The 14,196-nt window shown below is 41.1% G+C and overlaps 1 protein-coding gene across 2 annotated transcripts in view; it reads left to right on the top strand.

Moving 5' to 3' along the window:
* The window catches only part of CDH13 (cadherin 13), a 1,208,179-nt gene extending 1,197,791 nt beyond the window's left edge, over positions 1–10,388 (top strand). For both annotated transcript variants that reach the window (XM_029608118.1, XM_029608117.1), the window contains exon 14: positions 2,666–10,388. In XM_029608118.1, the coding sequence (XP_029463978.1) occupies positions 2,666–2,673 (8 nt within the window). In that variant the 3' untranslated portion in view covers positions 2,674–10,388. The remainder of the gene's footprint in view (positions 1–2,665) is intronic.
* Positions 10,389–14,196: the final 3,808 nt, after the last annotated feature.

Here is a 14,196-nt window from a genome sequence, read left to right as displayed (position 1 = left end):
CTAAATAACGGCCACTGTATATTCAGTGGCCGCCATTTAGCAAGTTAAGTCATTTAACCCACCAAGTTCTTAGCCGGCTAAATTGGAGGCGAGTAATGGGTGTATTGGGGCTGCACTACTTAGCCAGAAGTTATCTAGCTAAGTAGCTGTTGTTACGAGCGCGAGGAGCATGGTCGCTTCTAAGCAGGTGGTGAGCCCTTGGGCCACGGCAAGACTTAGGGGGAGCCCCAAGCCACACCGTGGGAGGTGAGCCGATGCAGGCATGGTGAGCCAGACGGGTACTGAAGCAGGGGTTAAGGAGCGGAGTCTGACCCTCAGCCGGACCTGCACGCCCATGGCAACCAGCAACGCAATGTTGGTTGATGAACGGTCCTCCAACTGTTCCAAGCCCTTTCGGACCTGCCGCTGGGTAACGGCAAAGGGCGGCAGGCCGGACAGAGGCAAGGGCAGACAGAGTCCTTAGAACACTGAAGACATCAGACGGGGGCTGAAGCAAGACATCCAAGATGAGGCTGAAGCAAGACATCAAAGGCAAAGGCTGAAGCAAGACACAGGCACTGTCTCTCAGGGCGCCCTACACAGCCAGCACGGCTGGACTGGTCACAGACCACCCTGTCCTACAAACGCGGGAGCGGACAAGTGCAGGGAAGAGGAAGCGGTGGGTTACTGCACTCCTGGCAGTCAAGGTAGGGTAGGTTGCTGCACTCCTGGCAGCCTAAAGCAGGTTTGCTGCACTCCTGGCAGCCTAAAGCAGGAAGGAACATCGGGAACTGGATCAGGCACTGGATCAGGAACAGACATCAGGCAACATCAGGAACAGACATCAAGGCAACTTCATGGACAGGACAGGGAGCCATCGAAGCAAAGAAAACCACGGAGGACCTGGATCAGCAGACAGAACACAGCGATGTGCAAGGCTAATCCGAAGGCCACCTGGAACTGAAGAGAAAGTCCTTTTATACAGCTGAAGTGGGCAACTCCCTGGGAGGAGTTCACTTGGACCGCCCCTTGCTGGCCCTATAACTGAGGTGGAGAGCTGCGGGCCGGTCCCTAGGGAGAAGGGCGTGGCCGAACCAGGAAGTCCAAACAGTCAAGCAAGCCACAGGCAGGCCTCAGGAACAGCTAGGCCTCCCAGGCCCTGGAGCAAATCCTGGATGGTACACAGGCGAGGCCCTGGCTTCGAAGCGGTCTCCAGTGGAAAGGTGAGATACCTCCTGTAGCGCAGCAACAGGGGGGATCGTAACAGTAGCAATATTAGCCAATTAATTTATCTGGCTAAGTTAGACCTGCTCAATAGCATAGCCATGCTGATGAATATCCCGACAAAGTTAGCCGGATAGCTCTGTTAAATGGATATTTATTGAACATCTATCCCATTGTATTTGTTTGGCATTGCTATGGCATTGTACATCAGTGCACCAGGCAATTTATATCAAGCTATAAAGCATCCTTTGCCCAGGATGATGGAGAATACCAGTGGCCGAGACATGATTTGAACTGGGTTGCCAGCCCATTATTCTTAACATCAAAAATGGACGAACACCTCATGTTTGATTGGATGAACTACCCTGTGTAAATCTAAATTCTTATTGTAATAAGCATGCTCTAACTGTGAGTCCTGAGGGGGAAGGATATATTGCTTCAGTTTGCTCCAAACCTGAAAGTTAATGTTACATATTTGATCCAGGGATAGTCAAACCTTAACCAGCCCTGTTTGAATCTAGATTCAGATGTGCTGGTATTTGATGTAAAGTTATTCAAACTGTCAGAGTCAACTTCGACCCAATTTCTTCACAGAATCTGGATTTACGCAGGTTGCTTCAAGTTTATGGAAATGTTTACAAATTCATAAATGTAAGGATTCAACAACAGTGTGAATCTTAGAATACTTCAGATATCGGGGGTATGGGATGCTAAAGATCTGAATACATTTATCTTTGAAAAAAACAATGAAGGTAGTGAAAGCCATGCTTAACCAGGTACTTATTTCAGCATTTTTCAAATCTAACCCTTTTGAAAATTACATCACTCTTACTAGATTGAGATGATTTTCAGTAAGGTCAGCACGAGGCCCATACTTCAGCTTTCCCCCAATGCTTGGACTCAATTGGCCATCTTTTATGTAAGTTTCCATGCTGATGGACAGATTAAATTACTGCTATGTTTGTATTTTGCCCTGGTTGAAAAGTACTAAAAGGCTAATGGGACTATAAGCAAAAGACAAAGCAACAGAGCAAAGACATAATCGATAGATTTCGGGCAATCTGGCTATTACTGCTGCTTCATTAGTAAATAAATACATTTTCCAAATTTTTTGTTTCAAATATTTTTAATATAGTATTTATGGTTATCTGTTCTTGACCCTGGTGCCTTACATTCCACTTTTTCAGTGGCTGCCCAACAGGATGCTTTGTGGCTGCTGCGTGGTTAATTTCTAGGAAAAAACATATTTTTCTACTCTAGAGGATCTCCTGATTTCGTAAAACATCTTTACAGGCCTGCCTTCTGCTATCTTAGAGTTGCTATTAAGATACATTCCAAGCCTGGAATCTGCAAACAACACTACACCAAGATTATATATATTATATGACTATTATTTGCTCCAAAAACTGGAAAAGAGTAATGTGATAGCATTACTAAATTACATTTTTCTGTTTGCATTTAGGTCTGTAAGAACACCTGACAATTTGAAGCTGTTCTACCAGGCATCCATGGCAACGGGGTAAAAGGAAAAGTCAACCCTGAAGAACACAGTTTACAGTTACTTCACGACTAGGCCTCAATTGCTCCAGACTCAGTTTAATTTGCAACCTCACTTTAGTCTATCAAGTCGTACTTCATTCTTTGACAGCATTTGCCCTTCCTTTCTATTATTAATGGATTCCTCCTGGAGATTCAAGTGTTTTGTGAATTCTTACTGAATGTTTAAAGAGCGCAACATCTAACTTGACCTTCTGGGAGCAGAATGTGGAATGGCTTCATATTCTTGCCAGTTTGTTGACATGTTACTGCTAATACTATTCAAAATATTTAGTATGTGAGTCTGAAGTGTACTGTATGTCCATCTGTACATATGTGCTCTATATGTATGTAGAGATGTATGTATATGTATGTACTATATATGTATGAATACTATATGTAAAATCTACATATAGCAGATCTATACATACTATATACACATAGGATATGGAATATCCTTCTAGGAGCGATTGATACATACAAATTACGGAGTTGCAAGTCCATCAAGTGAAGTACAACACAGATGTAGCTCCTTGAAGCTGTGTATTCCTTTTATTTCACGCATGTATAATGTGGAGGAAAAGAATGGTGGATAGGGCCAGCAAGCATATAAAGTGTATTAGCTATGACATCCTCTGTCATAGCTAATACAGAAAGGGAGAACAAAAATAGAAAATATATGATGAGCCTTTAAATCCACTAATTCATAGCACAAAAAGAAAAATATTCAGCACACCATAAAGTCACATTATATAAATATAATGAAATATCATGCTATAGATCATTCTTTCAAATTCTATTGTAGATTCCATTAAGAAAATGAAGCACTATTTCATTACCTATTTAAGATGATTTTAGGTAGGGATGTGCAGCCGAAAATATTCATTTTTATTTTTATTATTTGGTTCAGTTTTTTTGGTTCATTTTTGTTTTGGTGCGTATTAAATCGAGTTAGCATACACTAAATCAATTTAGCGTGCATTAAAAAAATTAGTGCACATTCAAAATGAAAATGAAAAAAAAATGCACAACCCTAATTTTTGGTATGTCTAATATTTTTCTTTCTTCTCAAAGGGTGTATGTATTAATAAAAACATAGAAGATGCTGTCCAATAAGGACCCCCTGGTCTATCAAGTTTGCCCATTTGTGCTGCCCACTGTGCAGCCATGGATCCTACTTGATCTGTGGTCTTCTCTCTCCTTTGTCATGCCATAAAGTTCCCTTTGTGTCTGTCCCAAGCATGCTTGGATTCTGTCTCTGATTTGTCTCCTATCACCTTTACTGGAAGTTAACTCCAAGTGTCCATCACCCTGTCAGTGAAAGAATTTTCTCACATTACCTTGGAGTATTCAACTTTTAGCTGATATGTTAAACCCTAATTTGAACTACCTAGAAAATGCTACCTTCTGGTATCTTATTGAAGCCTACGAGATACTAGAATGTTTTTAATCATGCCTGTCTTTTCCCTTTTCTGTTGTAGAGAGATACCTTTTACTCCGTAAGTCTATGTATGCATGGTTTATAGTAAGGCCATGCACCATTTTGGTGCCACCTCCCCTTTTGAATTACTTCCCGTGTATCAATGCTTTTTTTGTAGCTATGGTCGCCAGAACTGGACACATTACTCAAGGTGGGGATTTCGCCAGACCTCTGTAGAGAGGTAATATGACTTCCCTCTTTTTACTAGTGAAACCTCTCTTTTTGCACCAATGTATACCATTAACTTTCCCCACTGCTTTTTCACACTGATTGGCGACCTTGAAGTCATCAGAAATGATAATCCCCCAAGGGCTCTGTCCTTTTTGGTGGCTGTAGTTTTTAGGTGTTCTTGTTACAAGTGTATAAACAATGCTTTTTTGTGTGCACTCTGTCTCTCTGTCTGTGACTTACTTTCACAGGCAAAACAATAGCAGGCCTGGGCTTGTGCTTTGGAGGATTTTTCAACAGCCCTGTCCTCATCAGAAACCATGAGTTTCACAGCTGTCAGCGGTCCCCATCCGCTGTAGGAACCTGCAGGAGATAACAAGAGAAGAAACAGACACTGCTAGCCATGGAGTGAATGATACGCCATTGGAGACAGAAGATGACCTACTGCTGGAGGATTTCTATGTGTACAAGAATGCCATTCCCACACGTCTACTCCAAAAGGAGTTGTACAAATTTTATACTTGTTTACCTTCAAAACAATATTTGGCCATTGGATTTACCATGTATTTGTCCAAATTCAAACATGTAAATCCTTATTTCATCAAGGAAATGTACAATATATACATCTTTTGGGTACATACATGAATGCGTATAATAAAGATGTATACATGTGTGAAATAAACATGTACACATAGACACACACACCACATTCAATATTTTTAATAATCACGGTCATTTGGAAACGTGAGAATAAAGGATGGTGTTATAGTTTAAAAAAATATGCCTTTTTTATTATTCTGTGAGCATGTAAGGTTGCAAAAAGCTTATAATTGTGCTGAGATTGGCATCTTGTTAATAAAATGTAAGTGAACCATTGAAGCTCACACCAAATTTTTATAAAAAAAACAAAAAAAACAAAACAAAATGAAAAAAAAAACCCATTCAGACTATCGCTTTCACAAGAGTCTGCCAGTAACTAGGGTACAGTTATTGTCTTAGAATATTTTAATAAAATTACTTATTTAAAGTTTAATATTAAAAAAGCTTTCTTATGCAAATAGGCATTTGCAACTACATTCTTTATTTAGTGTTTTACAGTAGTTTATTGCTCATAGAGTGTCCTTACTGCACTAGGCTTAGAAAGCCATTTACCACGTCCTGTACACTTTGGTTTTCATTAGCAATCCTTTTTGTAAACATACATATACCTTTTTCCTAGTAAATGCTAAAATCTCCTGTATAATAGCTTCCTTTTCTTCTACATATCTGTATTACGGCAAATATAGCTGATTGACATTGGTAGGTCTCTCGTAATTTTTACATAGTGGTGATAGCAAGGAACTTGGCTTCTAATTTAACATATGAAGAAAAATGCTACTATTTTGGCTTTTATTGGCACAAAGTATGCTACTGTCAAAATGTGTGATGAGCATGAAGCAGGGGCCAGCGAAAGAGGTACAAAGCTTCTGCTAAAGGGTACGGTAACTTGCTGGCCCAAAAGGAAGCCATGCAGAAAATGTGAGGCCAAGCTCCACCGAGGTTCAAGTTTGAACATTTTGGCTTGTCCATGTATTTGTGAATGTGGGCAAAATGTGAGCAGATTTGATGGCATGGGGCTGATTTGCAGGGATTTGCTGTTGAATGTGTCTGCCTCAGATCCCTCAAATCAGGCTAATCTGCTCAACATTCAGTACTGATTCCCTGACTCTAGGGGTTGGCATTAGAATTTTTTTTAGTTTGTCACACTTTTTGTAAATGAATTAATTCACAAAGCTTTTCTTTTCTTTTTAAAGTTTTTGCACATCTCTAGTTTGGAAGAAGATTCCTGTTAGGGTATTTGTAGAGCTACTGTCGTACGGGACCTCATGGTTTTAATACTGTCAACTTGCTCAAGTTAACCTAAAAGGCCTGATGCAGTCCTGATATTACCCTTTTGCATGCATGGTGATGTTCTTCTGATTTCCCTAAGGAAGGCTACATTCCCATTCATGCAATGGGGCAAAATCAGGCTCGTTAGATAGACCTTGAGTTGGCAAGGTGTATGTTTGTCTTCCCAGCAAGCCTATTCCTGACCTGGAAGATCCAGCCAATATGCTGGAGATTCATCATGAATGTTGCCTAAGCATTTGCACATATTTTGCCATAAATCCATATTTGTATTCTCCCCTCTTTTAGACAGCTATAGATCCCATATTCTAAAGAGTCAAATGAAAAAAATGTTTGAAAAACACATTTCCTAAAATTTTAAAAAGTTATTTGTAAAATAAATAGAATTAAGTACTTGGAAAAGACTGAAAAATTATAATTGTTGCTTGTCTTGTTAATATAACCAATTTGTAAAGATTTCTTTTAAAAACAGATTTCTGTGCTTGCCAATTACTTTTATTGCCATTTAGAAATGCACCTAATTTAATCGGTAGAAATTATTAGATGCAAACAAAAATGATCATACCATTATTTGACCAGTCACCCCTTTCTCTCATGCATCTCTCATCCCCTTATCCACAGTGTTCATACCAAGTTCCTCAAGTTTTTAAATAGGACATTTGCAGATTTCAGAGTAGTCTGCCAAGCACACTCGGGGAGGGAGGGGAGCCTATCCCACTGCGGCTTGCTGTGGCATTTCACCAGGTGAATGCCAGAATTTCTCTAGGCAGTGAGTAGGCCATGGAGAAAAGATTGCAGTTCTGACCCAGCAACTTATGCACTTAGGAGCTTAAAAAAAACAAACCCTCATTGACAACTCTATGGCACTAGAGATATAAACTACTCTGCACATAATTCTATGCAGAGCTGCAACATTACAGCATAATAACATTATTGAAGTAATGTACAGTTTGTAGAAGAGTAGCCGATGTTCACCGGTTTTAGTTTTCTTCTTTCTACAATATTTTGTTAAAGCTCCTTCATACTAGCTAGATTGCTCAAATTATCAACTTGCTTGACTTCTGCTTTGTCTTATTCATTGGTTTACTTTCTTTCCGACATAAAATATTGTACCATATTTTACACTTTTTAAAATGTAAACAGGTACATACCTTTTCTTATAACCTTTTCTTATAAAAAATAAATCCTTTCCTGAGCTCACGGTTCACTATATTTAAGCATCACCATTTTTAACCATAAAATAATGGAGATTCTTTGCAAGTAGAACTTTCAAAGTATGATAGACTTCCACCAGTTGAACATCAATCAATCTTAATAAATCAGCAGTGGTGGTGCTGAGTAGCTTGTCCATTACAGACTTAGGGTATGATGGCACAGTGCCACCACTGTGACATTCTCGACAGGATTCTGCAATGGTTTGCCATTGCTTTCTGTGGCCCACAGCACCTGCTCTTCCCCAGTGACCTCCCATCCAGGCAGCGGCCAGATCTGATGCTGCTGCTCCCCAGATCTGAGAAATTCAGGCTTCCCCAGCGCAGCATCGATAGAGAAAAGCCAGCAGCGCCATCTCCAAAAGGCTAATAATTTGATCGCAAACATGAACAAATAAAAAAAAAAATGAGGATATTTTTTCTTTCCTGTCTGATTTTATTAAATCTTTCTGAGAAGAAAGAGGAGTTTTTGTTTTGGTTTTTTTTTTTTTTTTTAAATGTGCCTCCTACATCACTGTTTACAGTAATGGATCCACAGTAACCAAATTAGTGCATTTCTGTGCTCATTGTCATTCAGAGCCTGTGCTATCACCACTCAGGTGCAGCTCGAATAAAAATACAGCGTTGAGAAGCAGCTGAAGCCAAGAGGAGGATATGGAAGTAAAATAAAAGGTACACAAATCTGATGCTATAAAAATCTAGAAATACTGTCATGGAAATTAAATGTCCTTGCAATAAGAGGAAAGGAAGTATAATATGACCAACAGGAGGAGGAAGAGAGCATGCCCAGCCTCAATAAACTGATATTTTGAGAATATCCAAGATTTTACTCTGAAAAACAGCAATTTCTGGCTCTGTATTGTGAAGCTCGATTACGCGCTCTGTTTTGCAATGTTCAAAGGATGGGAAAAATGGTTTCTGAATATATTTTTAGGTGCTCTGAAGCCGGATGAAAGAATTGTCTTTGGCATGGCAGCACGGTAGCTGTTGTACCCTTTGGTGGTAGTTTTTTTCTATATTTGGTCAGACAGCGGGAGGACTCCATTAGAAATTGCCTCGGTTTATCATGAAGAGCAGAAAGGAAGAATACTGACATCGGTTCCCTTATTTTGTAACTAAAGATTGTTGAAGTAATTTTTACTGACGCAGTCCATGTTCCTTATAATACCAAAGCTTTGAACTCCTTGGTTGGAAATGCATGATCTAAATAAAGGAGGATAATGATAAGGATTACATAGTGTAAACTCTGATACTGGAAGGAAGGAGTTGGGGAGACCCCTTCGCTACGAGGGATGCAGAAATGTTGACAGTTTCCAGGCTGAATTTCTCCTTTTTTTGGCCATGCAGATTCTTTAAGACAATAAATAAGAAAATCTATGTTCGGTTTAAAGACCATGCAGTGTTTTGGTTTTTTTTTGGTTTTTTTACAGTGCCGCTTTTACTGTCTCTGCTTTCGCTTTATGTAAAGATGAAATGTGTACAAAAATGTCATGCACAGAAACTATCTATGTATAAATAGTATATAAATGTTACATGCTACATATCTACACACAGTGCGCATATGCAGAAACAGATATCACCATCTATAATATCGGGAATCAATAATTTTGTGAGAATTAAACCGCCTAGGATTTATGTGATGACAAGAGAAAGACATGGGTATGTAATTCATGGCTATCGAGGGTAAGTAGGCTGATTGTTTTGGGCTCTTTTGTACCCACCTGTTGATCCTCCATCCTTGCATGAACTGTAAGAGTTGGAATGTGCGGAGACCTTGCTGCCTAAGAATTAAAGGGATCCGTGTTCTTGCTGAATTGCTTATAGTGGCAGAGGAAGCAGGAGGGTACACTGAGTCATGCATGCTGCACGTTCTCTGAACGTTGCTACACAGGCTGAGGGGACAGAAGGATGGAGTTGAGGTTTTGAATTCAAATGAAAGTGAGGATGAGGACAAGTTTCAAAGCTTTTTACCCAGACGAAATGCCTCGGCTGAAACCTGCCCTCCCTCAGACTGGCCTAAAAGTGCGTAGTCTCCTGTGGCACATGTATTGCACCTGGGCTGCAAGGGGGCATTCCCAGAGGTGTAGTTCGGTCAGGGGGGAGGGAGAATAGTACAAATACCCTTCCCAGTCACCCGCTCTACACAGGTGCAAAGTTTGCTGCCACTTTTAGCGCCATGCACTATACACTAATATTGAAAGAGAAAGGTCTTTGGAGGGATAAGCTGTGCTAGTCTGGTGTAGCAAAACTGACGAGAGGCGGGTGGCACCTTAAAGACTCAGGCCTCAGTAAATTGCTTGGTGTCTAAGGTGCCAGCCGCCTCTTGTCATTTTTATTCAAAGATAAAGTATCCCCTGTACTTTTTCTGAAAATTAGCATAAAGTACACATGCTGAAAGCACCTGCACTCTTTACAAGTACGGGGGCTATTTTAAAAAATGCCCCTTGACATATATAAATAAAAAGATACGTGGAACCGTGCGTGTATGTATGAATACACACCCAAATGCACATATATACACATATTGCACGAGACTGTGTGTGCAAAGCTGGACAGATGAGAAGGTAACGCCAGTAAAGACACTGTGTGATGTAACTGAAATTGCAATTTATAACCTACTGTAAAAAATTATTTATCCAGTTAAAGACTGTTTCCTTAAATTGTTACCAATTTTTATTATTTTATATGCATATGAATCTAAGAACGTCAATGATGGAGGGTTGATTTTCCCCTTAATGTATTTTCTTTGATTATAATTCCAACTAATTGTTCCTTTGGGCCCTAGTTGCTGAATTACTTGCTGTTTCTGAGGTGTAAATAAACGTTTTGATTTATGATGTGGTTGCAAAGAAACTTGTAATTTATTTGTCAAATGCTCAAATAAAGGATGTCTGGACTTTTAACTTTTTGTCTAGTCTGAGACCTTCCTGAATCAATATTGCATTAACGAAGAAGCACTTCAAAAATATAACAAAGCTCCAATTGTATTAATTTTGCCTGGCACAAGCTGAAAGAATAAAAGTACTCAGAAACTGGAGATTTGACAATTACTGTATTAGCAAACGAAGGTCAAGGGCCTCTTGATGCTCAGTTCCCAGTACATCATGTTCCCTGTTCTTACTTTGTACATCGAAATTCAAATCCAGTGTATCCTAAGTTTTCCCAGTTGGTTCAGCTTTTACAGAAAAGTTATGGAATTGGCAAGTTCTTGAGATCCACCAACTATGTGTAACCAGTGTTTGGTAGTTCAGGTCTAAACCCCTCCCCAATTATTGGGTTTTTCACACAGTGTGGTCTGGCAGCTCAAGATGTTCCTGAGTCTAGACAGAAAGAATTTTTCCCTCTGTCGCTAGCAAAATCCGCCCCTAAATAGCCAGCTTCTTCAGAGAAAAACAAATTCCTATAGTACCTTCATCTCACTCCAGCACAAACCCTGAAAATGAGTTCAGTCCAATGCAGGTAGTATTGGTTCCCGTTTGCCAGCTTGTTCCAAATAAAAAAACCTGGGGTTACTTGAACAAGTGCCAAGCCACAAGCTCCACAGTGACTAGACTTACAACAGATAGCACATCATTGCAGCAAATAAAACTCCTCACACTTGAATTTTCTGGAATTCATCCTAAATGCTATCTCCTTCTCTCTGAGTGTTTAGTTAAATGATGAGACTCCCAGCCAGGAGAGTACTTTATTTTGTCCACATGATCCTTCCAGAGACTTTTTTTTATGTAATCTAAGATTTGGTCCATGCGCAGATTTCAGTATTATTGTTGTTTCCGTTTGTAGATTATTATGTACTTTGCTTAGGCCTTTAAGCAACACATTTAAGAAATAGTCTGGCCATTGGGCCTTGGAGTAGTGTTTTTGACTTCCTCCCTCCATGGAAAAACTGCTTCTGCATCTGCAGTTACTGCAGACCTCTCTCCTTGCCGGACGCTCCACAGCCTTTGAAAGAATCCTTGAATGAACTCCCCTTCCAATACAAGTTTCATCCTTATGAATCACATTTAATGCTGGTGACATCATCAGTTTCTTAAACAGGATCTATTGGTATCTCTGCAGCTTTTAATATAGGGATTGGGGTCACAAGTATTGGGACCAAGTCGCATATGTCTTGCCACCATTGAAACTTGAAGATCAACAAACCGAAAATTTTCCCTGTCACACATGCACGTGACCTCGGAATAATTATAGACAGCGAATTGAACTTTAAAATTCAAATCTCAACAAAATTAAAGTGGGTTCTCATAAACTTTTAACACTGAGAGGACTAAAGCCTCTTCTAAATACTTTCGATTTTAAAAAAGTACTTCAACTGTAGATATTCGCTAACAGACTACTGTAATTCGCTTTTACTTGGCCTTCCTCTATCTACAATTCGCCCCCTACAGATTTTACAGAATTCAGCAGCTAGAATTCTAATTGGCACTAAGAAACAGGAAACCATCACCCCGATTTTAATATCCTTGCATTGGCTGCCCATAAAGTTTTGAACTGAGTATAAGATTTTATGCATTCTACACAAGATCATCCATGAGGATCAGACTGACTGGCTAAATGCAGGTTGTTGCGGTCCCGACCGCTTCCCTTCTGTTAGGGCTCAGGCCCGCCTATCTCCGCTTCAGTGATCACCGCATTTCACCCGCTCCGGACCCCGGGGGCTTCTCTCACTCCACGTGGCGGCCGCCATTACGGGCCTGCTTCCCTTCGGTCTCTCGCGCGCGCGAGGACGTCCCTCTTGAGCGTCCAGCTCTTGGAAGCCCGGCCCCGCCCACGCTGCTGACGTCACGCCCAAGTCCCGATATAACCGGCGTTCAGACTCTCTCTCAACGCCTTGCAACAAGGTTCACAACTCCTTAGTTGTTCTCAGTTGCATTCCTGGTGATCTCCACGTTGCCTGCTTCTGACTCCGGTTTGCTTCTGACTCCGCTTCAGCTCGCTGCCTGCCTCTGACTCCGGTTTGCTTCTGACTCCGCTTCAGCTCGCTGCCTGCCTCCGACTCCGGTTTGCTTCCGACTCCGCTGCAGCCTGCAGCCAGCCCCTGACTCCGGTCTGCTTCCGACTCCGCTTCAGCCTGCAGCCAGCCTCTGACTCCGGTTTGCTTCTGACTCCGCTTCAGCCTGCAGCCAGCCTCTGACTCCGGTCTGCTTCCGACTCCGCTTCAGCCTACAGCCTGCTTCAGACTCCGGTTTGCTTCTGACCCCGCTTCACCCACTGCCTGCCTCTGTCTCCGGTTGCTACAGACTCCGCAGCCGCCCGCTGCCCTGCCTTCAGCCGGCCCTCGGCCCTGTGCAGCCGGTCCCCTGCCTTCCGGGTACCTTGGACTTCCTATTCATTCTGCTTGCTCTGGTCCCGGCCTACGTTCATCTCAACCTCTGGACATTCTGTAGACAGCTCCCAGTCCCGAGGACCCGGGACCCTACGGGCTCCTCCCGGGGGGTCCCTGGTTCCTGGGTGAACCCTTCTTGCTTGTGGCTCCGTCCCCCGGCCTACTCTGTCTCCCTAGGTAGGCCGGCCCAAGGGTCCACTATCTTCTCCAGCAGCATCAAACTGCAACACAGGTATCAAACTTCACACTCCCCAACAAAATCTATGATCTGCATACAAAAGGTTTATTAACTATCCCCTCTGTTCGATCTGCACATCTCTGCCAGGTAAGAGATCGTGCGATTTCATTAGCATCCCCAAAGATATGGAATTCTCTCCCAGCGGAAATACTACTACAACCGAGTTTAAAAATCTTTAAAAAGGAAGTTAAGACCTGGCTATTTATGAAGGCATACGAAGACCCCCAAATAACACTCTATGTACCCTATCACATCCAGTTTACCCTATCTTATCTTCTTATGATGTGTTTTTAATGATCTTAACTCTTTTACTATGTTTTTACTATTTTATTTATTATTCCTGACTACTATTAATAACCATTTTACTACTTTTATTGTTCTTTTATCTATTATTATTATTATTATTATTATGCATTGTATTTATGTTCTTACGTATTGTATATTTTTTACCATGTTGTAAACCGTTATGATGGTCCCACTGAATGACGATATACAAAATCAGCTAACAAATAAATAAATTATGTTACTCAAACAAGGCAAAGATAGGCAGCACTGAGTATTAAAATGCCCCTTCCCTTTTCCATCTTCTCTGACTGTGTACTTGCTGAGTACCATGCATACAGGAAAAGCAACAACAATGAAAGTTTTTCCACTTGGTTTACACCATATGTTCAGTTCCATGACAGATCGATTGTAGTGTTGTAAGACAGCTACCAATTCTTACTCATTCAAGCCTTGGGATCTCTGTGGAAGCAGTCAACCAGAGTAGAACATCAAGTTGATCTCAGTGACAGTTGTGTTTTCTGCGATGAGAACTTTCCATTAAATAATACTATTTGTACTTCATACACGTGCTTTATAAGCATATTCAACAATCATCTCAGAGGGGTTTATTAGAAGCCCCCTGCATGAAACACGCTAGAAACATAGAAATGAAGGCAGAAAAGAACCAAATGATCGACCCAGTCTGCCCAGAAAGCTTATACTTATGCCAGTATCTGTTGCACTGTGCAGGTTACCCCACATGCTTATCAGTTACCAGACCGTAAAAGTCAGAACCATTGGATGCTGTTTCAATCCAATTTCCCAAACCGTTGCCATGGAAGCAGAGAGCAATGTTGGAGCTGCATCAAAAGTTTCCAGAAGG

This window comes from Rhinatrema bivittatum, chromosome 7 (assembly GCF_901001135.1).
Source record: "Rhinatrema bivittatum chromosome 7, aRhiBiv1.1, whole genome shotgun sequence".
In the NCBI taxonomy this organism is placed as follows: Eukaryota; Metazoa; Chordata; class Amphibia; order Gymnophiona; family Rhinatrematidae; genus Rhinatrema; species Rhinatrema bivittatum.
The sequence above is the reverse complement of the archived record's forward strand: the minus strand, read 5'-3'. Positions and strand labels throughout refer to the sequence as shown.